This window comes from Camelus bactrianus, chromosome 14 (genome assembly GCF_048773025.1).
Source record: "Camelus bactrianus isolate YW-2024 breed Bactrian camel chromosome 14, ASM4877302v1, whole genome shotgun sequence".
Classification (NCBI taxonomy): domain Eukaryota; kingdom Metazoa; phylum Chordata; class Mammalia; order Artiodactyla; family Camelidae; genus Camelus; species Camelus bactrianus.
Genome location: NC_133552.1, coordinates 4762096 through 4788654, shown reverse-complemented (window position 1 = coordinate 4788654; position 26559 = coordinate 4762096). Strand labels below are relative to the sequence as shown.

Sequence of the window (26559 nt, the reverse complement as noted above, 5' to 3'; positions counted from 1 at the left end):
GAAACACAGTTTTGTGCATCAGTGGGGTATGTGAAATGACCAGGACAAAAACAAAACAATTGTTAATGGTAGTTAATTAGAAATGTATTCAAGGACCCAAATTTAATTGACTACCAGCATGAATGTCTATTATTTTTATGCCGAGACAGTTTTATGTCCCATATTCTCCTTGCTAGCTACAAAATGAAGGTTTTTAGCAATTTGAGTATCGCAAGTCACCCTTGCCTGGGGGCTGCATATAGGTCAGACGTCTGAGGGAAGCTGCCACTGCAGACTTCTTCTTTTGGAAATAAGGTCACATACCACACGTTTTAATATCCATCGCTCTCCCCTTAGTGTACATACAGTTTGCATCCGTGTGCCGTGTGTATGTGGGCAGGCATGCTACAGGGAATTTTAACTTGCCACACGCAAAACCTTGAATCAAAACGGGGACTTTAAGAAGACCGTGTCACCAAAGCGCACTTTAGCAGGACTTTGAGCGTGAAGGAGCCACCGAGCGGGAGAGCTGGCCATCTTGTACAGGGAGCTTTCATCACAAGCCAAAAGGGAGCGCTCACTTGCTAACGGGACACGTCCTGCTTTCTCTTACATAATTACGGGATGGGAGGTGCAGGTTGCCCCGCGTGAACGTTCAGACAACAGCCCTGATTGATGTTTCAGGCAAGTGCTGAGAACAGAGGGCGCTCGTTTGCCAAGTGCCTCTCTGCCACTTTTCTGTGCTCTGTGAGGTTTTCCTCCCTTCCCACTCTTCGTGGGAATACAGGGAGTCGGATGAAAAATTGTTTCTAATGAATTAACTGTCTCCTGTAATTCCTATCAAACGGTTCATTCTGGGTTTAAATTAAACCAAAACGCTGAGTCACAGGAAGTCTGTGCCGGATGGTTTTCAGAGGGGTCTTCTGAGCACACTTCAGCGCGGCTTCCCAGGGTGAGGAGCAGAAGGGAGGGACGCAGAGTTTGGGGAGATTTCTTGGGAAGATTGGCAGAACCTCTCTAATTTTCTTCAGCACATATTCACAGATTTTAAAGATTGAATGGACATTCTCATAACTGAATCTAGAAACTACTGCCCTGACCCCAGGCCTTAGGTGACAGATGAACAGGGCAAAGCAGCTGTGAAACATGCCCATTTCCTTGGAAAGCTGCGTTTCAGTTACACCTCCACTGCCTTGGGAGACTGTTTCTTGAAAAATGGACCCTAGTGTGTGGTTTTAATGTCACTTCGGTGCCCTTTTAGGTGGAGAAGCAGAACCTGGTGGATTTGAGTAGAAGGAAAGGGTGTGATGGATTTAGACCGTGGCCCCGGTGCGCCTTTCTAATGATCGTCAATACTTGTTCTTCATACTTCCTCGAAGCCTCACGGGGTGTTTTGTCCCCTTGAATGCAGCTGACCACTTAATGACAATGGCTGTCACGGATGTCATCAGTGAGCCCTTTCTGGTGCCAAAGCAGTGTCTGTGCCTTTCTATGCATTGTCTGTAATCTGTGCAACAATTGCGCACAGTGGACACAATTTCTCCAAACTTCCCATAAGGAAACTGAAACTCAAAGTCATTTCCCAGGTGTTTTCAGGTAATGGAATGAAAAAGGTCAAGGGGGCTGGCCTTTCAGAAGGTTACGGTTCATTGGTGAGCCGCGGGACTCCTCGAGGGGGGTCCTGGCAGGTTCCCAGGGGAAGGAGCGGAGATCTTTGAGGGGACAGGTTTAGGAGGGCGCCGGCCTGATTTATCGGTTTACTCTTGTCACCAGTTGAGTTTGACTTGAACTGAGGATGGGAGAGGAGAGGAGAAAGGTTAGCAGCTGTTGGGAGAATTTGACTCCAAGTTCACAGTTTCTTTGGGAACCAGTGATGATGTGGAGTTGGTTCGGCCCCAGACCTGCAGGTGGGAGCAGACCCTTTGATGAGGTGTAGAGCCCAGTGGGGTGAGCAAACCTCAGTAAGACCAGCCTCAGAAGGACAGCAAGTCAAAGTGTTCATTTAGCACTTTTCCTCTGACAGTGCCATCCCTCTCTGGGACTTTCTCAGCCCGTGGGGTCATTTGATTTCTTGCAGGGAAGTCCCATTCCCTCATTTATTGTTCAGGATTAATTTTGCGAATCAGGGCTCAGCAAGCCCTCAGCGGGCCTCACGAGGCTCGTGGTTGTTCATGCGAGAGACACAGGGCAGGGGTTAAAGGAGATGAGAAAGCTTAAGGGTTTACGGCTGATGAGTGAGTGAAGTGGGGATACGGGGGCTGTGAATCCCAGCCTTGGCGTGCCTAGATCTGGTCCCTCTCAATGATGAATTCACTTAGAATTTAAGGCATTTTCAAGATTTAAAAAAAAAAAGAGAGCTTCTTTTATAGATGAGAAACAGGCTCCAGTATCCCTGACCTCACAGCTGATGATGGCGAGCCCAGGACGAGGCCCAAGTCTGATTTCTGTGTCTTCTCACTTCCACCACGACAGGGTGTTGGGCCCCACGGGAGATGCTTGTAAGCTGGGGGGCTCGGTGAACCAACATGGTTTCAGTGGCAGGTGGTGCAGTTTAGAGGCGGCACCGTGGGGGAAGGAAGATATGAGTCCGAAAGGTGAGGGGAAGGTACTGGAAGGTCAAGTGGAAGGAGAGAGGGACAGATGGGGATAGAGTGGTGTGGGGATAGGAATGGGCTGAAGAGGCATTGGGCTGGCTTAGGTTGGGGGAAAATAAAAACCAAAACTTGGCCGGGGAGAGGGGAGGGTACAGCTCAGTGGCAGAGCACGTGCTTAGCATGCATGAGGTCCTGGGTTCAATCTCCAGTGCCTCCAGTACTTATTATTAAATAAATAAACCTAATTACCTCCCCCCTAAAAAAAATAAAGTAAAAAAAAAATATAAAAACCCAAGCTGGAAAGGGGGGTTTGGACCTGAGGTGGACTTTCTTGAGTGGGGGCTACATAGCTGAGCAAGCCATTTTCCTCCAGCCCGCCCTCCCTGGCCAGTGCCCAGGTGGTCTGCTCTCTGCTGTTTCCCGGAGGCGCACCCTGGCCTCCTGCAGAGGGACGGACTTGAGCGGACTCAGTGGGCCGGGGGAGTGGGTGTTTGGAGACTACCTAGAGCCGAATAGATTATGGCCAGTAGAGGATGGTAAAGCGAGGTAATTCTACCTGTATTTATTTATTTTTATTTTTCTAATGGAGATGCTGGGGACTGAACCCAGGACCTCATGCACGCTAAGCACGCGCTCTGCCACTGAGCTCTGTCCTCCCCAGCGCCTGTTTATATTCCTTTCGTAGCTGAAGTTTATTAAGCGCCTGTCTGGAGGACGCTAAGGGCTTTGTGTGCGCTATCTCACTAAATTCTTACAGCACTTCTGGGAGCGGGTACTGGGATTACTGCCCTCCCATCTCCAGCCACCTCCTCGATGAGGCACAGAGAGTTCCAGGTACCCTGGTAGGAACCCAGTCCTGGTCGGCATGTCAGAGACGGGAAATGAGTGGCCTCCCAGCACGTCATCGACCAGGCACTTCATCTGTCACAGCGAGGCTCGGTGTTGTATCAACTACTTAGAAATTCAGATGAGTAATTTTTTATCAGAAGCTCATGATCCAGAAAGCAAGTATGTTTTGAGAAGCCTGTGTTACGGACACCAAGGGCCAACTCTACAGGGTGTGAGGCTGCAGCAGGGCCGCGTAGCCTTGGGCGTGAGAGCACGGGCTCCTGGGCCCGAATCCCAGCTCTGCCACCCACTACCCCTCACCAGCCGTGTGGCTCGGGGCAAGGGAAACCAGCTCTCCGGGTCCAGATTTCCTGGTCCTTACGGTTGAGGTAACAGCACTGACGTTGTACGGTTGTTGAGAGGAATTAAATGAGATAATATACAGGAAGTACGTAGCCCAGGCTGGCGCCGTTAAGTTTGCGGAAAGTTGTCCAGTGTTTTTAGCTTGGGGCTGCCCACCACAGAGCTGCTTCTCTCTGAAGTGGCATCACTACACTCCAGTGTCCGGGGGAAGCTGACCCCCTGACACAGTGGTCCGTGCTATTGGGTTAACATTCTCCCGGGAAAGATGCTTTTGCTCTCTGGACAGTTCTTCTGACGGTGGTTGATTTCCTCCAAAGCAATGAAGGTGGGACCAGAAATAGAGCTTTCAGATTGTTCAGGAGATTAGAGGAGTTGTAATATCCTGGACCTACTGGCGTTTGTGAATTCTCCCTCACTCACTCAGACGTTCACTGCCCCCAGCGCTGTCCAGCTTAGGGTGGCCCACGGGCTCCATATGCTTTACCAGCTCGCGCTCAGCTGTGTTCTGATGGTTCCCCATGTATTGGACTTACCTCTGGTAACATATTCTTAGTAACAGAAGGAACTAATTCCTCTACTTCTTTTGGAGGATCTGAGTTTACTTCTTAAATAGAATATGTGTGAACCAATCATTTTTTGTTTGAATAAGATGGTGCTGGTAATTGCCTACCCGTGAGAAAGGGGAGGAGCATTTTCTGGTAGACCAGAAGGCTCTTCTCCACATGTCAGTGTCACTGCCTGAGTTGAAACTCCACGATTCTCAGTTTGTCAGATACGGATATTGCTGTGATGGGTTCATCCAGGTCACAGCCAGGGCCTTGTGTCATTAATGCTCCTCCTTGGGAGCAGGCAGCCCTGAAAGGTGGTGACATGGCGCTTGGTTGAGGGGTTATGTGTGAGGTCACTGGAGGGTCAGCAGTGCCCCCTTTTTCAACACGTTTGAGGTAAGTGATGGATGGGAGGGTTGACACACGAGGTTGAGTCCACAGCTAGTCAGGCTCTTATCAGGGTCCACTGAGCTGTCACTGAGCTAGAGACACCTGTGCTCTTCTGCGGTCCCCCAGGTAGCTGGGCTAAGCCCTGAGGTTAAGATGATGAATAAGACACAGTCCTCGCTCTTAAGTAGCTCTCAATCCGGTCCAGTGATGAAATGACCACTAACGTTAATGACCTGACCGCCATGTTCCAGGTCTCACAAGTCATTCACTTAATATCACCCTCGTGTGTGCTGAGGATTTCCCTTCTGTTTGTTTTTGAGCCCCTATGAGAAAACCAGTAAGGCGTGCTTCTTTTGAGTTGGCGATGTTAAGGCCACATCCGTGTGCAAAGAATTCATGATGGTTCACAAAAAGGATGATGAATAATTTAGCAAATTTGGATGAAAGGAGAAGGACGTGGGCTAAGACCAGGACAGAGGTATGGTCCACGTGCTTTACTTGTTGTCAAGAGAGGGCAAGAGGAATGAAATAGACATTTGCAAGATTAAGGGGCTCATAAGATAAAAACTGACCAAGAGAACTACAGCTTTTCAGGGAACTGAGATCTGAGAAAAATGACTTCTCCTCTTGCACTCTGTGGGCTGCAGTAGATAACCCCCTTGACCACGCTTCTGCTACAGGGAGCGTCACGGGACTGGTCACCACAGCCTCCTTCCGTGGTGACTGGTGGCATGACTCCAAAGCAGAATTTGTTAAAAGGGATTGTGTGGGCCAGCATTTTCAGAACTATTTAAGGGATGGAAAAGACCGCCAGTCCTCTGAGCAATTTCCTAGGAGGATGATTCTCCCCATCTTGCTGTCCAGGGTTTCGTAACCAGAAAGTTGCAAAACCGTGATTTGAGCTCAGGTTCAACTAGCTGTAGGATCCGTGCTGGGTGTGATGCCCCACCCCCGCCCCCGCCCCCGCCGTCCTCCTGGAGATTTCAGTCTTGACCCCTATGTAGGAAGTAATCTGCTCTCTTCCTTTTTATGAGAATAAAATGTCACAATAGCTTGAAGTAGTCTTCACTGAGTGATGGGAGTTGATACCTTAAGACTCCCCGAATGTGTCAGAGGAAAGGATGTTATTTGTGGCCACTCCTAACATTTCCCTTAAGATTTTTCATTTATCGAATCACCCTTCCTCAGCTGGCCAGTCTTTCACTAGGAAGAAAAATGAATGAAGAAAATAGATGGCCTCTCGGAGGCTCCTGTCTGGGTGCGGCCGAGCACGTGTCCACCCTTCAGCCTCGCGGTCGCCCCAGTGTAGCTCTGTCAGGATGCCTTGGCCCCTGGCTCAGAGGCCCTAAAGGAGAGAGAGTCAGCGTCAGGGGTGGGGGATCCGTGGGGCTTTTGGTGGAAATGAGCAGGAGAGCGAGGAGGCAGGAGAATAGAGGCTGGGAAGACAGGCCTTGCTCTGAGGGTGAATGGAGCCCAGGGCCTTCGAGAGCAGGAAGCAAGGCAGGCCAAGATGCTCGCGGAAAAGCTCTTATCTAAACAGAGGTGGCCAGGACTCCACCATTGTCCAAAGAGCTGACCCACAGCCGTCAGTCCCCGAAGTCTTCCCTGCTCCCGGCTCCATTCAGACGAGGAGTCATTTTCATTGTGGGCTCCATCCAGGGCATCCCAGGGTCTCTCACAGCCGCAGGAAAATCCCCTCTCCAGAATCTCCCCAGCCTGACCCACTGGCCACCCCGAAGGCCCAGGCCCTTTTCCTGGAGCAGAAGGAGCAGGAACCCTTCTGTCTAAACACTCCTCCCCAACGCTGCGTCTTTCTCTGCCAGCATCCTCTCCCCTGTATTGTTTGATTTGTTTGAAGAGAATGTGAGAGAAGGGGAAAAGATAGTGCTGGCCAATTCTGTTAATCTGATGGCTCGGACACACTGTCACTAACGTGTTGACAACACCCCTAGTAGCAGCGGGAAGTTTACACGAGGCCCTTCTGCAGGCTGGCGGGCCGATGGGGAGCCGGCCCTGGCCCTGCCCTCTGGCAGGCTGCCAGTTCTCTGATTTATTTTTCCTTCTTTCCACTTTTTAAAAAGACATTTTACAGCCTCGACTTACTCTTTTTCGGGGGAGTAGGGGAATTAGATATTTATTTGTAGCAGAGGTACTGGGGATTGAACCCACAACCTCATGCATGCTAAGCACACGCTCTACCACTGAACTCTACCCTCCCTCCTCGACTGACTCTGACTGCTCTACCCCTTTGCTTCCTAACTTAGAATGATTCCACATTCTTTACACATGGATTCTCTTCCCAGCATGTGCAGTCAAATCCCATTAAACAGAGAAGCAGAATCCACGCAAGAAACCCTCACCTTTCATCATCCAAAAAAGAAAAGAAGAGAGGGGGAGATGACTGTCTTGGGACTTTGCAGAGCTTTCTAGAGCCTCTTTTTTCCTTCCCCAAGTTAAATACACTTTAACTATAAATTAATATATACGTTCATTCCTGGGCAATGGCTCAGACTCCCAGGAGGCAGCCATGGGTGGTGGGATGCTCAGCTCCCACTGTGGTCCCCCAGTCCCATCCCACAGGCCCTCTTGAAAGCCAGCCGCCTGCTGTAAAGGTAGTGGTGTTCTTCATAAAACAGGCCAGCTTCATCCCAAACATGTTCTGGAATCATGCAGACAAAAGTGTTACGTTATCAGGGGGGAAAAAGTTGATAAAAGTTGGATTTTTAAAATTTTTGCAAGATTTTTTAATATAATGAAATTCATCAAGCCTATAGAAGGCCAAGATTTTCTATATTTTAGCATTAAAACATCTTCGTAACTAAAACTAACCAGAATGTATGTAAAAAATGTAATGACGAGATAAATAACAAGGTCCTACTGTAGAGCACAGGGAACTATATTCAGTATCTTATAACAGCCTATAATGAAAAATATGAAAAGGAATATTTATATAGCTGAATGACTACGCTGTACACCAGAAACTAACATGACTTTGTAAATCAACTGTACTTCAATTTTAAAAATGTGACTATTGAGTTGTTCTCTGCCTCAGAGGACTAGGCGCTACTTCTGCCCTGAAAGCTAGTGTTTCACTTCTCTGGGTGTCTGACTTTGTACCTGCTGGATTCAGAGAACCCCAGAGTTTCCTCTCTAAAACGAGACTCTGAGGCATGGTGGTAAAGGTTTTTTTGGGGGGAGGGGGCAGTGCTCCTTGGGAACGAATTCATCCTGTGTGACGGACTGAGTTCTGCCGTGGTGGAAAGAGGAATACTGGGTTCTAACCCCAGGTCTGCTACTTTCTCCCTGAATCTGAGCAAGACGTTTGATGTTTCTGAGTCTCAGTTTCCTTATTGGTAAAAGGATCTGTGAGATGAGGCCCGTGATGCCTGCTTCACCGCGTAGCTGAGCATTAGCTGAGCTTCAGTGTGTACAGCTGCTCCCCCAGCTGCCCAGCAACAACTGATATCCCTTCAGCCAAGCAAGAGTCCGATTTAGCAGAAGAGAGATTTTGAAAGAAAGGTCAGCTTAACATCATTTATCATAGGGTGGAAGGAGACCCTAAAAGAAAACCACAAAACTCTTAGGCAAGATTCTGGCTGTAAAGTAGACCTTCCAGTGTTGGGGTGGTTATTAAACATGCTAGAAACCATTTATGAAATGAGAATTTCACACAGGGCAACTACACGAGTCTTGGGTACCGTAACAGGCACATAACAGTACTAAACCGGGCAATTTCTAGAAGGGCTGAATGAAGGGCTGAACCATCCCTCCTCTGGCTCTTCAGAGAGTCTGCTGTTTTCTCATATGAGAATCCCTCCAAAGAAAACACAGGTCTGAACCGTGAGTGGCTAAAGCTCACCTCTCCCTTCTGGTTCCCCCAGATACAACAATCCATCCTGTAAAGAAAGTTCTAGCTCTGCATTTTAGGCTGGGGGAGGGGAACGGAAGGCAGGAGGGTTCAAGGACATCTGAATCGGAATGGTTCAAAGCCAACACCTAAGGAAAAGCACAGGTGGGCCCAGGAGGGTACCTGTGGGTGCACAGTCTGCGTTGTGTTTCCTGTGCTGGATTCATGAGGGTGCATGGGAACTGAGTTTAGAAACCTTGGGGTGACAGATGTGAACTGTCATGGCAGATCACACACACAGTGGGCACTCAGTACGTTCTGGTTGTGTCTGATGGGAGCTGTTTGCCAAATTTGGGAAGAAGCTGATCATATTATGTAAAAATGGCTGAAAAAAAAAAAAAAGACATTTCATCCCCAGTGCAGGAATGGGATGTGTGTAGTGAACACCTGAAAAGCCTTTTCTTCCCACATACAAAGCGCTGACGTAGAACAGCTTGTTTTCAGAAGACGCGAGACCACGGGTGTCACATCACACGCGGTGTGCTGGTTCCGTGCGCAGACTCCAGGATGACGGCTTCTGCCTCTGCCGCTCACTAGCTGTCTAGCCTTTAGGTTAACTTCCTTAACCTCTCTAATCCTCCGTGTCCTTATCGGTTAAACAGGGGGTGACAGTGCCTACTTTTCAGGATGTTGTACAGATCAGTGAGACAGTGTGTATGAGTCACTTAGCACAGTAGAAAATGACAGTAGAGTGTATTATCACATAGTGTTTGGTATAAATATTACAACCTGTGGCTTGCTGGCTGGAACCGGCAGTCAAGATAGTCAAGATTGTCAAGATTGTAGCTTGAGTCCCAGGGTTGGCTCTACCTTTGCTCTGGCCCCGGTCTGCCTTCATCCATCTTTGGCCACCGAGGAGTCAAGTATTTATGAGCATGGAGGGAACAGGGCGAATCCATTAGCGCGACAGGAAAAAACCCAGAGCGTGTAACACGGTCAGTAACGTCCTCTACACCCACGGAGGGAGGTGCTTCCCCACCACGTGTCTGGTGGCGTTGACCAGAGGGGAGAGCCTCACAGGTGTCTCCCACGTGGCATTCGACTGACTGCCGTGTCACGTGGAGGGTCCCAGCTCTGTCTGTTGGAGGCGTCATTGGCTGCAGTCTTTTCATTTATTTCCATCAATCTCTAGTCTGAAACGAATTTGTTTCCACTCTGGGGCAGCTGAGATGACACGGAGTACACTCTTACCCCGGAAACCTTGCCCCGCCTCTCCAAGGTTATAAATACCTCCACGATATTGTCCTTGGCGTGCGGCATGCAAATGGAGGTAGGAGTCCTAAAGCTCATTAGGACAGGCCCGGGGCCTGGAGCCCCGAGAGGACGGCGAGGAGCTGAGGCTGATAACGGTGGCCTTGTCCAGAATAGTGCCTGGGAGCTTTCTTATCTCCCTTTGGCAGGAGGTGCTGAGGGCTTCCTGTGCGAAATCAGGAGCGAACGCTGCTTTCCTCTTGTTGTTCGATTTCCTCCCCCCTCAAGACGGTTCCCAGCACAGTGATTATCTTTGCATCTTCAAACATGGCACAATCTACTTCCTTAAGAGCTTGATGTATTCTTAAGGCTGTGGCAAATCCCCCTCCCCCTAAATCTCTTTTCAAGTGCTGTTATATAGTCAGGCTTCTAAATGACATTCTATTTTTACGGTTCCAATGACAAAGAGGGAAAAATAACAGGCCCCAAGTTGGAAAAGAGCCACAGAATCTGTCCTTTTCGTTTGGAGGAGCTAGCAGGCAGTCTGGCCTATATTCTCTCTACCAGAGCTTGTGCAAGTCAGTAGCTGCCCTTAGAGTGATGGGTGGGCAGGGGGAGGGGGTAGGATGGGGGGAGGGGGTGGGTGGCGGGTGGAGGTTGGCAGCCACGGCCCCGAGTGAACTCACAGCCGACTGCGTTTCCCTCGGGAAATGCCTCGACCTGCTTTACTCCAGCGAATTTCTTTGCATTTCCTGACAACCAAGAGCATGAAATTAAGAGCTTTGTCTAAGGCCTCCCTTCTCTTTTCTACTTCTTGGAGGAAGAAAGAATGAAATTAAAAGCTTCTCTTTCCGATGCAGAGAGCTTCAGCTCGTAGGCGTCGCAGTACCAAGTACGACTCTAGGCGTTCACGTCCATTACCTCTGCGCACACGGGCCCCTGCGAGCGTGAAAGATGTGAGATCAAACGGGAGTTCAAAACAGGTGTTCTCGTCTAGAGAATGGAGGATACTGGTGGTGAAAAATAGGGCAAAATGACCTGTCTCATGACTTTAAAACTTTATCATTGAAGTATGTCCAGTAAAGGAGAAAGTATGTAATTTCTCTTTGGTTCCGTTTTCTCTACTAATCAGTGAGGTAGGCTGTTCATTTATCTCACCTGATGATTATAAGGAACTCCTGGTCAAAATCACAGAAATTCCTCAAGGAATGGTTAGTCCTTTTTTTTTTTTTTCTTCAGTCTTATACTCTAAACTGTAAAAAACAGACATTTTAAAAACATTCGGAGGAATCTGATGTATGGATCAGGTCCAGACAGCACCAGGGAATTACTGCTTATGCTATTAGGTATGATAATGGGGTTGTCACTGAATTAGAAAAAGTGTATAATTTTTAGGCACATGCACTAAAATGGGGCTAAAATGACATGCTTTCAATAGTTCACAAAAAAAATTTAAAAATTGGGGTAGATGAAACAAAGCTGGAAAAGTCATGATAATTATTAAGTCTGGGTGATGAGTGATGCTATGTCTCTGCTCATCAATGTGTCTGAAAATAATGAAGAGCAATGAAAATTCCTACTAGAAACAGTATGTATCAGAAACCCAGGACTGTATGTCTACAAATGTTTATGGAATGCTGGTGAGTGAGGATGGAGGTCAATTGCAGCCCTTTGTGACACAGGAAGAATAGTCCCTCACTTTTCTACAGTGCCTGTAATTCACAGAACTTCTCCGAGCAAATTAAGCCATTTAGTGCTTGTCTAATCCCATGAGGTTAACAGGGCAGGTGGCAATTTAGTCTTGTTTTTAAGAGCAGGAAACTGTCATACAGCTAGGAGAAGTCAGGCTGAGACTACGACTCAGGCCTTCTTGGGAGGAGCTGAACCAAACAGCGGTTTACCCAGGACCAGGGGTGCCTGTATGGGCAAGGCTGGAACGGCAGGTCGGGACTGACCTGCAGGCGGCCCTGTCAGTCACAGGAGCCCAGGCTGTCTTCAGAGCAGTTGTGGAAGCTTCTGGAGCAAAAAGGATTCCCCTAGAACCCAGGTCGTTCAGAGGGTTGGCCTGGCAGTTTCTGTGGGTGTTGACTTGGGAAAAGCCATCGCACAGCGAGGCCAGTCAAGATACTACTGCCCCGCCTGGGTTAGAGTGGACTTGAGTGTCTTTTTTGTTGCTTGGATTTTTGACTCCTGCATAACCTCGGGTACGTCGGACATAATAAACAATCCATAGAGATTTACACCAATAACCTGGGGAGTAAACTGTCTGAGGACAGAAATCTGCTGATGATAAGGCGTTGGAAAGACCATGCTAAGGTCCAGATGTAGGTCTGGTACCCCACCAGCTGCTTTAATAAGACTTTGTAGACTTTTAGAAGGAAAAAAGATCTTAAAGATAACCTCCACACACTTATAATACTTCAGGCTTGAGACGTTGAAGAGTTTGCCATGGCCCCCAAAACCCAAAAAGAAATAGACTGAGTATAATAACTGCTCTGTGATGTGCATTTCCATACACACTTAATTAGCCCTGGAAAAAATTAGCTGTAATATGGAGTCTTCTCATTAAAGGCCATCCTTTTATAGATGTGAAATGCTGTTATTTCCCTGAGGTTTCTATTCGTTAACGTAACTTCGTTCTTTTCCCTGTGTTTGCATGTCTCCTCCACTAGGAACTAATTAAAATCAAAATGCTAAATTTTTGAATATGCATTTTTATTTAATATTTAACATTTAGAACAGGAAGGTATGGATGGAGAGACACTGGTGTAGGGTTTTTCCCAGATCAGGCAAAATCTGTTTGCTACTTTTAAGTTTTGAGGATAGATATTAGCGGGGGGAGGAATCTAAGGAAAAGAAGAAAATTTTTCTTTTCACGCATTACCATGGGCTGGACCAGGCTGCAAAGCAACATAGTGATGACTTCCTTTCTTTAAAAATAGGTATGACTTTTGCTCAAGTAATGAAGAGTCCCTTATCCTGGATGCTGACAGCAACGTAGGAAACAGAATTGAGAGCATCACTCAGCGCACGGCAGTAATAGAAGGAAAGAATAAGGTATTGTTTGTATAAAAAAAAGCATTGGGATATTTATTCCAAAAACACGCACTCAGCTTCCAGTTCTGGGTTAATGGGAGCCGGAAGTAATTCAAAAGCTCAAACAAAAATTCTGAGAGAAGAAAGGCAGTATGTCTTCAGACTTCGCAGACTGCTGGACTCACCAGCTGACCACCGGTTCCAAGGGAAGGGGCACGTGGTCCCAGTGGAAGAGGTGGAACCAGGCTCCTGAACATCCGACTGGTCCCCGTCAGTGGCTCTCAGCCCTGGCTGCATGTTAGTGTGCTCCACCAATTATTACCACTCTACCAACTATTTATAAATAAAAGATCACAGAATCTTTAAGGTGGAGCCCAGGGTTCACAGAAGCTCCCTGGGAGATTCTAACATAACCAGGACTGAGAATCTCTGGCATTTATCAAGTGGGATGTAAACAAGCAAATGCTAGTACAAGAGTGTAGGCTAAAATCAAATGTTCCCATTTCACCTAATGTCTTGTTTTCCCCTCTGTCTTTGCAAGGACAAAGCCTCACTCAGTTGGGGTAGAAAAACACACACAGTATATCAGATTCCCTGACCTGAGAAATGCAGATGAAAACCACCATGAGCTGTTACCTCCCACCTGTCAGAATGACTGTCGTCAGACAAGAAGTAAATAGATGTGAGTGAGGATGTGCAGAACCCCTCGTCCCCTGTTGGTGGCAACATAATTGGTGTTATTATACAGCCACTGTGGATAGCAGTATGGAGGTTCCTTAAAGAGTTAAAAGCAGAACCACAATGTGATCCAGCAATTCCATTTCTGGGTAGAAACCCTTGAGGAAAACAAAAACACTAACTCAAAACGTATATGCACCCACATGTTCATTGCTGCATTACTTACAGTAGCCAAGATATGGAAACAACCTCAGTGTCCATTGATGGATGAATGGATAAAGAAAATGTGGTAGAGATACACAATCTAATATAATTTGGCCATAAAAAAGAATGAAATCTTGCCGTTTGTGACAACATGGACAGACCTTAAGGGCATTATGCTAAATGAAGTAAGTCAGACAGAGAAAGACAAACACCATATGACCTCCCTTATATGTGAACTAAAAAAAAAAACAAAAAACCAAGCTCATAGATTGGTGGTTGCCAGAGGCAGGAGGTAAGGGGGTAGATACATGGGTGAAGGGGGGGCAAAAGGTGCAAACTTCCAGGTAAAAAATAAATAAGCCATTGGGATGTCATGTACAGCACTGGGACAATCATAATACTAAAATGCGTATTTAAAAGTTGCTAAGAGAATAGGTCTTAAAATTTCTCATCACGGGAAAAAAATTTTAACTACATATTTTGATGGATGTTAACTAGACTTACTGTGGTCATCATATTGCAATACATACAAATGTTGAATCTTTACCTTGTACACATGAAACCAATATAATGTCGTCACTTATACCTCAGTTTAGAACAAAATTCCCTGACCTAACCGGGCTCTGGCAGGCATGGAGAAAAGTCCCTCTCGCACATACTTCGTTCACGCCCCCGAGCTTCCTTAGCCGTGGCGGGAGCTGACAGCTCGGGAGCCAGGCAAATCTCAGCAGGTCTCAGAGCTGGCGGCTTGTTTCTCTGTTGAATGAGTGAAAAATACACTTAAACATCTATTATCAGGCCCCAGGGGTAGGGATGCTTTAAAAAGGAAAAAAAATTGATCAAATCACCGCTTGCTGAAGTGTCTACTTACACATGCATGTCTTCATTTCGAATAATCTTAACACAGACACCATCTGCTTTAGTTTGGTTATGCTCGCGTTACCTGTTCAGCTACCTTCTTTGCGTTTGAAGGCAACAAGGTAGGTGGCATTGTTCTCCATGTAGGACTTGATTACTGAGTTTTGTTTGTTTGCCTTTTTTTTTTTTTTTTTCCAGTGGAGGTACTGGGGCTTGAACCCAGGATCTCAAGCATGCTAAGATCTACCACTGAGCTGTTTTCCCTCCACCACCCATGTAGGGCTTAACAATAACAAATCACACCTGGATTCTTCATTCTGTAAAACTTTGTGACCTATGTAATGCCTGCATCATTCTTTGGCAGGCCAGAGAGTGGTTATCTCCATTTTAAAGATGAGGAAAACTGAGGCAATACGATGATTAATTCAAAGTCATACAACTTAAAACTGGCATATGAGGTGGGGGAGGGTGTAGCTCAGTGGTAGAGTGCATGCCTAGCCTGTAAGAGGTCCTGGGTTCAATCCCTAGTACCTCCATTAAAAATAAGTGAACCTAATTACCTACCCCCACCAAAATAATAATAAAATGGACAAAGAGAATTTAAAAAACAAAAAACTGGCATATGAGAAACTCAAACCAAAGTCTTTCTTTGCCAAAATCTAGTGCTCTGCCAACTAAGCCAATACAGAAATTAGTTAAGGTGCTGACAGCCTGCCTGATAATATCGGCAGTCACTTGTTCACTTAGGAACAGTCGTTTTAGCTACAGGCATTGCTGTGGGTGGCTTACAGCTCTTTTTCTCTAATACAGATGAACTGTGGTTTAAAACGCTCCATGATGTGTGGCTCTAGGTAAGAGAGCAGCTTAATGACATACTTAAAGAGGAAATTCTGTAAACCTGAAAGTTTTAACTTGAGTGACACTACATGACTTAAGAAAGGAAACTGCCCCAGAGTAGAAAGCGAGCGAGTGGTCACGTCGTACTAGGAAACTCCAAGATGCCCTTGAGCTTGTCAGTGCAGGCTTGCCTTTTCCTGACCATACCAGGTGGTCGCACTGTGAACCGCCGGATAGTAAAACAAGAATTTAAGAGCTTCATTTCAAGCGTAGCTTCTAGTCCTATTTTGGTATCCCAGCCACCTAAATATACAATAGAAAAGAAAGTGGAAACGAAAAGACTAGGTGAGGTTTCTGCTTAGCCTGAACCATGAAATAGCAACCTGATTCCATATAGAGTAACTTTTAAAAGAAAAAAAAAAAAAAAAAAGATGGGAGTAGAGTTAAGAAAACCTGGGTGAGAGGGAGGGTATAGCTCAATGGTAGAGCACATGCTTAGTATGCATGAGGTCCTGGGTTCAATCCCCAGTAGCCCTATTAATAAAAAAAATGAAATGAACGTAGTTACCTCCCCACTCCCATAAAAAAGCTTAAAAAAAAAAAAAGCCCTGCATGAAATAAACGTACCTGCTTTTTTTTCATGCATGCTTGAGCCAAATTTATTGTCTTGTAATTCTGTAGTTATACAGAGGTTTTAAATATAGACCTCCAGACACAGTTGGCCCTGGTGCCATCCAGCCTGCAGTCAGGAGCCGTGGGCTAAGCTCTGTGCTTTCTAGTGTGCATAACCACGTGCAATCAGTTCACCCCTCCGAACCTGAGTTCCCTCCTCCAGAAAAATGGAGCTCATATCTGACCTACCTCGTTTGCCTGTTATAAAGATTGTCATATATACCCTGCTGCAGTCCCCCAAACTGACTGAACATATGCAATGAAGACTGTTTGTGAAACTACTGTTTGCACTGAAAAAACTTTGAATACTCCTTCCAAACTATGTGTGTGTGCGCGTATATACATATATGCACACACACACACACACATCCTATCAGTAACTAACATTAGACTATGAGTTATTAACTTGTCCTAAATTTAGAAGAATTTACTAATTTTACTTTTAGCATCTATAAATATATTTTTGTGTATGTGTGAAAAAAATCTAATGACAAATGGAAGTTTTGCTATCTCAGAATTCTTTGCACTGGTCTTTACAATTAAAACTGCTTTTATTTTCTGTACATTTTAAGAAAGCAAATTAAAATCCTAGCTTAGAGCACAGTGACCCCTCGACCCACAGGCATGTAGTCAGCACATCCAGCAGCCCCACTCCAGCCAGCAGTGGAGCGAGGTCCTGCTGGACCACCTGTTGGATTTCAGGGACAGGATTTTTCCCCTCACTGTTGTGTTTTGTTTTGTTTAACCCAAGGAAGGGTGCCGAGGACAATAAAATTCAGTTTCCTTATGGCCAAGTTTTGGCCTAGATTTGTGAAAAGTGAGTCATCAACCGGAGTTGCTGTTAGCAAATGTGCAGCTTCGGTATTGTTTAAGTGCAGTTGCCAGACTGCTGGTTTGTAGAGATGGAGTAGGAAGTAGAGGGAACCCTGTGTGAGGGGGAAAAAAAACAGGACATGCGTTTTATAGCATTAATTCTGTGAGGCTGGAAGATGGCGACAATTTAACGTCTTAGCAACATTCCCACTGAAATCGTTCTAAGGCTTCATTGAGAAGTGTGTGTGCCGTCAGAGACACGTCCAATCAGAGAAGCATGAGTACCTCGTCACAGAATGACAGCTTGGGTTCCGTTTCCCACACGCCACCCAGTTTTGTCTAGTTCTCACGTTCTGTTTTCCCATCAGTTGGCCCAAATGTGCCACCCTGAGATAATTTTAGATTCTTCCATGACCTTTACGTATCTTTTATTTCTCCCTGAAACATTTAAAAGGAAACTGTATTAGAAACATCCCGAGATTATTTTTAAAAGCTAGTGCTGGAAATTAGGCTGAATTACACACAGCATCCCATTCATTCTATTCCGTGAGGTTCCAACCACATTGTAGTAGTGAATCACTGGGTTAGCGAAAGGGAAGGAAGGAAGGAGTATGAATAACTTCCAGATTTACAGGACCTGACGACAGCTGTCATCAGCGTTCCTGGGCCATACAAAAAGACCCAGAGGATGGATTTTAAGGGTCTGTTGCTAATATCTTAATCCTTGCAGTCCTGGCCGGGCCAGAAGAGGCATCCAAAGTGTAGGTTCAGAACTAAGAACATTGTGGCAAATGGAAACTAATTATAGAACTAACACAAGCAGACATCCTTGAGAACTTCTTTTGGTATCCCTTATAACGTATGATTTTAATTTCAAACACATTCTGCAACTCAATCTTGAGTCTGAAATACTTTCTCCTTTAAAGTGATATTTAGTGTTCCAACTGTTTTACTATCTCCATTTTTTTTCCCCTCTTGAAACAGTATTTGGTTATGAGCACTGGCGATCAGATTTGTCCCCTTAACTCAGAAAACCTCTGTCCTGTAAAAAGTTGTCTTCGGTCCAAACTACACTGACCTGCAGTTCACAGCTGGCCTCCTTTTCTGCCTCTATAGAATCTGTGCATCAGTTGTCATATAATTTTGTTTTTCATGAAAATGTGCTTTTGATTTATAACTTAAATATCCTCTAGAAGCAGATAAATTTTAATGTTGATCACAGGTTATAAGTTCCATCTTATTCCTAAATTTTCCTTATTTTCAACTTTTGCATTATCAATCATATTTTAAAACCATATTACACTATCATTTGGAAAACAGCTTGCAGCTTGCATAAAAAACTAAAAAAAAAAACTTTTTTTTAGCTGAAGTGTAGTCAGTTTACAATGTCATTAATTTCTGGTGTACAGCATAACAGTTCAGTCATGCATATACATGCATGTATTTGCTTTCATAGGCTTTTTCATTATAGGTTAGTACAAGATATTGAATATATAGTTCCCTGTGCTGTACGGTAGAAACTTGTTGTTTATCTATTTTATATATAGTAGTTAATATCTTCAAATCTCGAACTCCCCGTTTATCCGTCCCCACCCCTGGTAACCGTAAGTAGGAGTCAGTCTTACCTGCTGTCTCTCTTGTCCTTCCGGCCGCCACCAGCTAATACTTCCATTCTCACTGCCACCTACAAGCTCCTCTTCCAGCTACTTCAACGTCTCATCCATGACTCTGAAGTGGTAGATGTAGTCATTAAAAGGAACAGCTGTCCAGACTTTGTTACTGCCCACCTCTTGTCAAGATTAATAATCAAGATAGAGAACGAGACACCTGAGCTCACCCCATACTCTCCTCCACTGGTTATTTGCCTTCGTGAGAGTGTTTCTCTGACAAAGAGAGAATAATATACACCTGACCTTCAAGTAGGGACATTCTTCCCCGTTGCCTTAAAGTAGTCCTTTGAGGTTAAGAATAGGGGTTGCATCAGATTGACCTCCCGCTCCCTCATGTCATCTGGACAGTGCCTTCACAAACAATAAATGTCTGCAAAGTTGAATGAAAAATGCCACCCAAGGCAGACACTTTCACTTCCCATCCTTTCAATAATACACAGAGGCTAGGTCAGTAGATGTAATTGAACATCCAACAAACAGAAGAGGAATCATCATGAAATACTTACTGTAGTGAAAATTACAGAGAATTGGGAGCAGTGAACTTGCTGGCTAAAACAAACAGGCGTGTATTTTTTAGTCTTCCTGATCTGTAGGTTAAAGACAGAAATACCTTAACTTATTGGAAGGGATATGAGAACACAAAGTACCCACCACATTGCTTAGCAACTCAGAAAAGGGTTACAAGACTTCTTGTAGAATTTTTGTTACCGTCTTAGAAAGTCTGTCGTCACATTTCGGCCTCTGTGTGACTTTAGCCCGTGAGTCTCTGGGTCGTCACACTCCAGCTCGGACACTCGCTGGTCGACAATTGCAGAGTCTGTGACCAGTTTTGTGTGTCTGAGGAGACAGGCTGCAATGATTTATAAATAACTAGAGCAACCTTTTTTGTTATTTTAAATATGAAAAACTTATTAGCTTTTTATTTTTCATATATAGCATGCATTCCCTCTTTTGCACAATTGGGTTAAATTTTTTAATTCTCAATTTATTTCATACTACTAATCTTTATCTTTAAACGAAGACAGCAAGGGCAGTCTAAGCTGTATAATGTACTTTTTGTATTTTTTTAATTTTTTTTTTTGGGGGGGTGAGGTAATTAGGTTTGTTTATTTTTTAATGGAGGTACTGGGGGTTGAACCCAGGACCTCATGCATGCTGAGAACGTGCTCTACCACTGAGCTATTCCTGCCTTTTTTTTTTTTTGGGGGGGGGGGAGACATCACTTTTTGCAACATCACAGCTTGGAAAGTGTTTTCGAGGTCACCCATTTTGATGACTCATGTTTCTGTGAGAGCTCATTTGCCAAACAGCAGCACTAAAGTCTAGTAAAACGATATTGTTAATTGGTAACGTATAGCTTCCTTTTGTAGAGCAGGAACGGACAGGCTGAGAGACTCTAACCTACAAACACACGCGAGGGTCTTAGGGAGCTGTCTGGCCTTCTCGGTCCTTGCTCACTTAGCACACCCGTCACAGAACCAAACAGCAAAGAGTCTCCTGTTGCCAAGTGGTGTCCACGATCGTGGGTCCTCCCAGCAGAAGGGCAGACCTGGGCCTCACCTGCCCTCTCCCTGACGTGGAGCTGACCACCTCGTTAGAGTAGGACGTGCCGGCCTGCAGCTCGGCCTCAGGTCGGTAATTGTTACGCCAGCAGCATCAGATAAATAAGCCTGAAGCCCTCGAATGAGTCGGATGTCGTAGCCCCCGGTCTCCTGAGGACCTGCTTTCCTGTTATTTTTCCATTCCTGCTGGGGCTCGGCGAGGAGAGTTTCTGGGAACCACCCCAACTGCAATGCTACCTTTGTTGAGTGATGGCACAGCCGACTCCTGCCCCCTCAGAAGGACCTGAGGGCTGTTCCAATGGTTCTTTGTTGTTTTCTTTTTTTTTTTTCAATTTCATTGCTTTACAATGTTGTGTTGGTTTCAGGTATACAGCAAAGTGATTCAGTTACACATATACACACATATATATATACACACACACACTTTTTCAGATTTGTTTCCGTTATAGGTTATTACAAGCTATTGAATGTAATTCCCCATACTATATAGTAGGTTCTCATTTCTTTTATACATAGTCGTGTGTATCAGTTAATCCCAAATTCCTAGTTTATTCCTCCTCCACCCTTTTCCCCTTTGGTAACACAGTTTATTTTCTATGTCTGTGAGCCTCTTTGTTTTGTAAATAAGTTCATCTGTATAGTTTTTTTTAAGGTTCCACATATAGGTGATATCATGTGATATTTGTCTTTGTCTGAGTGACTTAATATGATGATCTCTAGGTCCGTCCATGTCCCTGCAAATGGCATTATTTCATTTTTTATGGCTGAGTAGTATTCCATTGTATATATACTACATCTCTATCCAAGCATCTGTCGATGGACATTTAGGTTGCTTCCATGTCTCGGCTTTTGTAAACAGTGCTGCTGTGACCACTGGGATGCATCTATAAATGGTTCTTTGTCTGGTTGCTAAAGTTGACTTTTCTTTTGCAGACGGCTAGCACCTTGGTTGTGGCTGATGCTAGAATTTCTGGAATCTACAGTTGCATGGCTTCTAATAAAGTAGGGACTGTGGAAAGAAACATAAGCTTTTATGTCACAGGTAAGCCACATACCCTATACTCACAAAAACAGCCTGGTGACCTCAGTCTCTCTTCACATCTTGTTTTTTTCTCTGAGTGCACTTGAGTGATTTTAATTTAAAAAAAAAGTTTTCCATAGAATTGTTCAACTTTGAGTGCCTTCATCCTTGCTCTCAGGAACAGTTTCTCCATCACTGGGTCTCCTAAAGAGGTATTTCCCTGAATTCTGTAGAGCTATTTGTGTCTGTCTCCTTCCCTGGCTGGGCTGTGAATCTGGGATCTTGTCATATGCATTTTTGAACCCCCTTCAGTACCTCGCACAGGGCCCAGCACACAGAGGTTGTTTAATAATAATCAAGGAAACCAGTTATAATATGTGTGATGACATTTTTTTTTAACCCAAGAAGTGAATTGTTTTACAACTTCAGTAATTCTGGGGGAAATGAGGCTTTCCTAAAGAAATCTGAAACTGACCTTCATTGACAATTATTCACGTGCTACTTTTTGGTAGCATTTCAGAATCTTTCACCTTAAAAGATGATGGTGTCTGCAAATCTGAAAATTTCCAAGGCACACAAATGGCACTCCCTGTGTCCCTCCATGGGTACAGGAAGGAAGTAAGAGCTCAAAGTATAAAAACAATTGCCTGGCTCCACACTCCCCCAATTTTCTGAGGAAACCTGGGCAGGTTGCCAACTCTCTGGAAACTTCGCCCTGTGTGAGGCAGGCCCTAGCAGTTGCCTTGAGTTCTCCAGAAAGAAATAGGTCGGTCCGATTTCATGAGAAGCGTGGGCTGCCAGCTTACAGGGAGACTTCTGGCAAGTTCACCAGCCCTCAGGGAAGCCGTCCACGGGAGAGAGCCTTGAACAGGCCCTCAGAGACCATCAGAGTCAGGGCAGGCGTCAGGGGCTGCTGGGCCACACGGCCCTGCAGTTTCCAGACGAGGCAGTGGGATGTGGGGAAGAGCAGTGGCACACAGCAGGGCCTCTGAAAACCAAGCCGTCCCTGTCCTCCCACGCTCCAGAGGTGGAGGGAAAGTCACACTGACACCGTGCCAAGTAGGACAGCCCTCTGTTTAGAGGAGGATTCAGAGCCCTTTCACACATTGATTCTCTAATCAATCGCAGATGATTGGGACTAATTAGGTCCAAAGGTTTGTACTGTGCTTTGTATTTGGTTGGAAACAAGTTACCACTCACGGCCGCCGTCTGCGTGGCGTGGAGTACCAAAGAGGGAGCCGTGCCCGTCCTGCACACCCGGACGCGTCGCCGCGCTGAGCTCGCCAAGCGATGCCGCGAGGCCTGTCTTTCTAGGAGGAGTTTTGACCCCACAGAAAGAAAAGAAATGTTCCGTGTATCCTACTATCCAAAGAAAGAAATGAGCAGGAGTAAATACGACAGATGAATTTACCAAAGCTCAGCCCACACCTTCCAGTATCGTGTCGGCCACATACGTGACTTAAAATTGTCTAGTAGCCATTTCTTTTAAATACAAAAGGGAAAAGGTGAAACTAATTTGATTTAACCTAGTCTATCCAAAGTACTATCATTTTAACATGTAATAGGTATTTTTTTTTTTAAATATCACACTGCTTCCATTTTAAAAGCTGAAGTTGAAATAAAATTAATTGAATAAGATTGAGTTTAGTCACACTGGCCACATTTTCAGTGCTCAGCAGCCACTCGATGCCCTGTTCTGTACAGTGTTGCTCTGAGCCTCTGAGAAGGAAGCCGGGCTCAAGGTAGTCCTGGACTCAAGGTGGTCCTGAGGGGTTAGAACTTGAACAGGTAGATGGAGGACAGCCTTGTCCTGACACTGTCAGAGCCGAGGCGAGAGCGCCCCCGGAGGCCTGCGAGCTGTATGTCTAGCTTTAGCTGTTAGATGACTGCTTCTGTTTTAATTACTAATTTTCTAATGTGAATGAATCCCCAAACAAAAGTATATTATTTCTTCTTTTCAAAGAGTACTATCATATAACATTTTAGTATAGATCGTTTTCTTTTAGCAAAACCATTGAAAACCTGCAGTCATTAGATATTTTTAAGTATTCATTAAAGTTTGTGGATTTATAAGAAATCATTTTACCCTTCAGGCTCTTGAGAGCCTAAGAGCAACTTAAAAACTGGACCTATTATTAAATATCACAGAACCTATTATTAAATTATCAAAGGATTTGGGTTTGTCGTCATAGCAATTAACTACTTGCGAGTTCTGTCAAGCAAAGGAGCTGTTAAATATGTTTTAGCCTCCAGTGGACAAATAGACTTTCATGATGACCTGAAAGGTCAGGTCCAAATGTAGAATTCTGGGACTGCTCGGAGCAGATGGTGGCAATGCCTGGAGGTGCAGGGAGAGCCCACCCGTCTTGTCCTTTGGCTCCTGGCTCAGCCCCTGTGGCAAGCGGCCATGTACCCAGGTGGGTGGTCCCCAGCCCACACATCCAACTCTGCCCACACCTCCTGGTCCGAACAGTCAGTCTCCCTGGGCCACAGGAGGGTGCAAGGCTGGCCTCAGGAGGGCAGACTGACCAAAGAGGGGAGAGGCCTGGGACAGTCAGGAAGCAGACTCAGAGACATCTTTGCAGAAGGAAGATGAAGAAATAGGGGTAGGGCCCTGGGTGGGCATGCTCACTTGGCCCCGCAGACTCTACACTGTGGAGGGATACAGCCAGCACAGAGAGCCCTCTTGACTGGGTCTGACGGCGGTACTGGCAGAGGATGTACTGAGAGGAGGGGGTGTCATGCTCTTTTCCTTATTGTTCAGAGATCCCAAGAAAGGGGTGTCGAGGCCAGTGTTAACGGCAGCACCATCTAGCCTACCTGTACCCCTGAGTTCTTCACTGCTGTGTCCGAGATCTGTGCACAGTACTGCTGCCCAAAGGACCCCAGTGGATAAAGCTGATCACCTGCTGAATTCAGACAGAAACCACCTCCCACCACCTGATACTGTTTATAACCGTGCGACGGTGGGAAACTTTTCTAGATCCTGCTGAAAGGAGCAATGAGAACTCTATTCCAACATACCTAACTTGAAGTTCCCAACACTTTTCCTCTAGAAATGTAAGAGTTTTCATATTAAAACCAAGCACAAATTCATCCATTCAAGCCCCATTGCCTGGAACAGAATTCTTCGCTACCAGTTTTGAAAGATTCTAGTTTGGTTTGGTCACAATAGAGTAATTTACTTACATTGATTATTTCTAAAACTATTCTCTTTTTCTTAATCTCTGTCATGAGATTTATTCTCACTAGAGACGAGATTAAATACTCTTAGGACTGTTGCACCTTCCATGACTGTTTTCTGAAAAATGAATGTATGTTTGTTTCATGTTTATACTTGACCTAGTACAGTTACTGTTTTGAAAGATGTGTCTACAATGTAACTACTCTAAATCAAAAAATCTAAATTTGGATCTTTATTGATCCTCATTTCAATTACGTTGCCCCTTCCTTAAGATACAATAACAGAGCTGCCTTCCAAATTGATGCAAACTAGTTCACTCTGGCCATTCACATCCTTGCCTGCTGCTTCTCCAGACTTTGCGGTTCACTGGTACGTAGAATCTATTTGCAGCCAGCAACAGTTCCTAGTAACCCCTCACTGTCTTTTTTGAGAATGCTATTTCTATTCTTCAGTACAAGTAAAACCTTCTTATTTCTACCCGACAAATGAGATAACTTTCATTCTTTTCATTTCTTTGCTTGTCTCTTTCATGAGCTCAATTCACACATTGGATCCAGTCATGTCAAAATGTTCACCCCCAAATGTGCCCCTTTGTAAATAGATTTCACCTAACCTTCAGTGGAATGTCTCCCCTGAGCAAGGGTTGACTCTTCTCCACGGCACCTTCTAAGACGTGATTTCTGTCAGATGGCTGAGTGTCTGCTGGTGCATTGACATCAGCTCCTGAAGTGTGGGAACATTTCTTGTTTTCACTCTGAGAGTTAGAAGGCAATTCTTTCTCGGGTCTGTTTTAGTACTCAGGAAAAAAAAAACAAAAAACCTACGTAAATTAAGGGAAAAAAATCCCTCTGGATTCATTAACTAGTTTAGGACATTTTATCATCTTCCATGGATCAAAAAAGAATAGCAGAGGGTCTATGCTGAGAAACGGGTCATCATTCTAAGAGCTGTCTGACAACATAAACCAAATTCGCCACCGAACAGTGTCTCCTGTGTGAGAAACCTACCGGGTTCTGAGTTCTTTTCTTTTCCAGCGTGTGTGCTTTTGTTGTTTTGCTGGCACTCAGCATGACCATGGGTGTGTTAGCAATTACTGAGGGTGAAACAGGAACAGCACTGCCTTATCTCCCTGGTTTCCCAATGTCACTAAATGCATTTTATTTTGAGATTCCTGGTGGTGCTTGGCAAAGATAAACAAAATCTTCCATCAGGAAACCTGTGAGCTATTTCCACAGGAAGTTTCAAATCACTAAAGTAAATAGGAACTCTCTCCACGCTCTCCGTGGTGTTACTTGGGCCCGCCTGGGTTCTAGCCACCGGGATGAGACTTCGCAAGTGGAAGTCCGTGGTCTTTGCAGACATGACTGGGTAGCAGCTCGCGCACAGTGCTTCTGCCCGAGTATCTGTGTAGAAGCTGATGGCTGATGTCTTACTCCTCGTGCTTGGAAAGCGTCCCAAGTGTAAAAAGACGCTGAACTAGAGGGGGCGATTTCTGACACCTTGTTGTTATGTTAAAAATGACGGTCAGCTGCTTCAGCATTTTCTGGAACATTCTTAGAGTTTCATTTTAAAAGCAGGAAACCCACCATGGGCCTCCTCTCTCTCCCGTTATTGACCACATCGTAAGCCACTCCCCGCTCCCAGGTTTCAGATGAATACTTTGGCATTTCTTCAGACGTGACACTTTATAATAAAGCCAAAGCCCAGAAAAATCAGAAAAACAAGCAAAGTGGGATTTAGGAAAGAGTTGATATGATGTCTAATTTTGGACTATTGTCCCCTTAAGGTTTAAAGGTTTCTTTATAGCTTTGTGTGCAAAGGATAATAATAATAATAGCATAACATAGCGCTTTTCATCTTCAAAGTACTTTGTAAAATGTTGGCCCCAATTCTTTACTTAAATACAGATGCGCCACTAGTAACTAGCAATGGGAGGGGTCTGAGAGCAGGCCAGTTCAGGGCCAGTAACCAATGATTTTCTAAAATCCTCTGGTGAAATGGTCCAAAGGGAGACTAAGGAACGCTGAGTGGAGAGGCTCAGTGATTGTCCAGGTGTAGAAAGCTGAGGAGGAGAGCTCATCAGGTGCGGCCAGAGGCCCTGAGAAAACGGACATGCAGGTTAGCCAGAAACTGACCTTGGAGAAAAGGACTTCAAATGATGCAGTCACTTTAAGAAAACGGTTCATGTTTGTTGAGAGTAAATTTGATTTAAAAATTATTTTCC

At 45.1% G+C, this 26559-nt stretch overlaps 1 protein-coding gene and 1 long non-coding RNA gene across 2 annotated transcripts in view; one reads left to right on the top strand and one right to left on the bottom strand.

The window, feature by feature from the left end:
- FLT1 (fms related receptor tyrosine kinase 1) overlaps positions 1 to 26559 on the top strand; it is a 159965-nt gene that overhangs the window by 64808 nt on the left and 68598 nt on the right. Inside the window, exons 11-12 of the mRNA XM_074377969.1 lie at positions 12743 to 12857; positions 21064 to 21172. Coding sequence (XP_074234070.1) covers positions 12743 to 12857; positions 21064 to 21172 — 224 coding nt within the window. The remainder of the gene's footprint in view (positions 1 to 12742; positions 12858 to 21063; positions 21173 to 26559) is intronic.
- LOC123615818 (uncharacterized) overlaps positions 14339 to 26559 on the bottom strand; it is a 75971-nt gene continuing 63750 nt past the window's right edge. Inside the window, exons 2-4 of the long non-coding RNA XR_006723596.2 lie at positions 19075 to 19155; positions 18524 to 18626; positions 14339 to 14474 (exon numbers count right to left, since the gene is read on the bottom strand). This is a non-coding gene — a long non-coding RNA (uncharacterized LOC123615818). The remainder of the gene's footprint in view (positions 14475 to 18523; positions 18627 to 19074; positions 19156 to 26559) is intronic.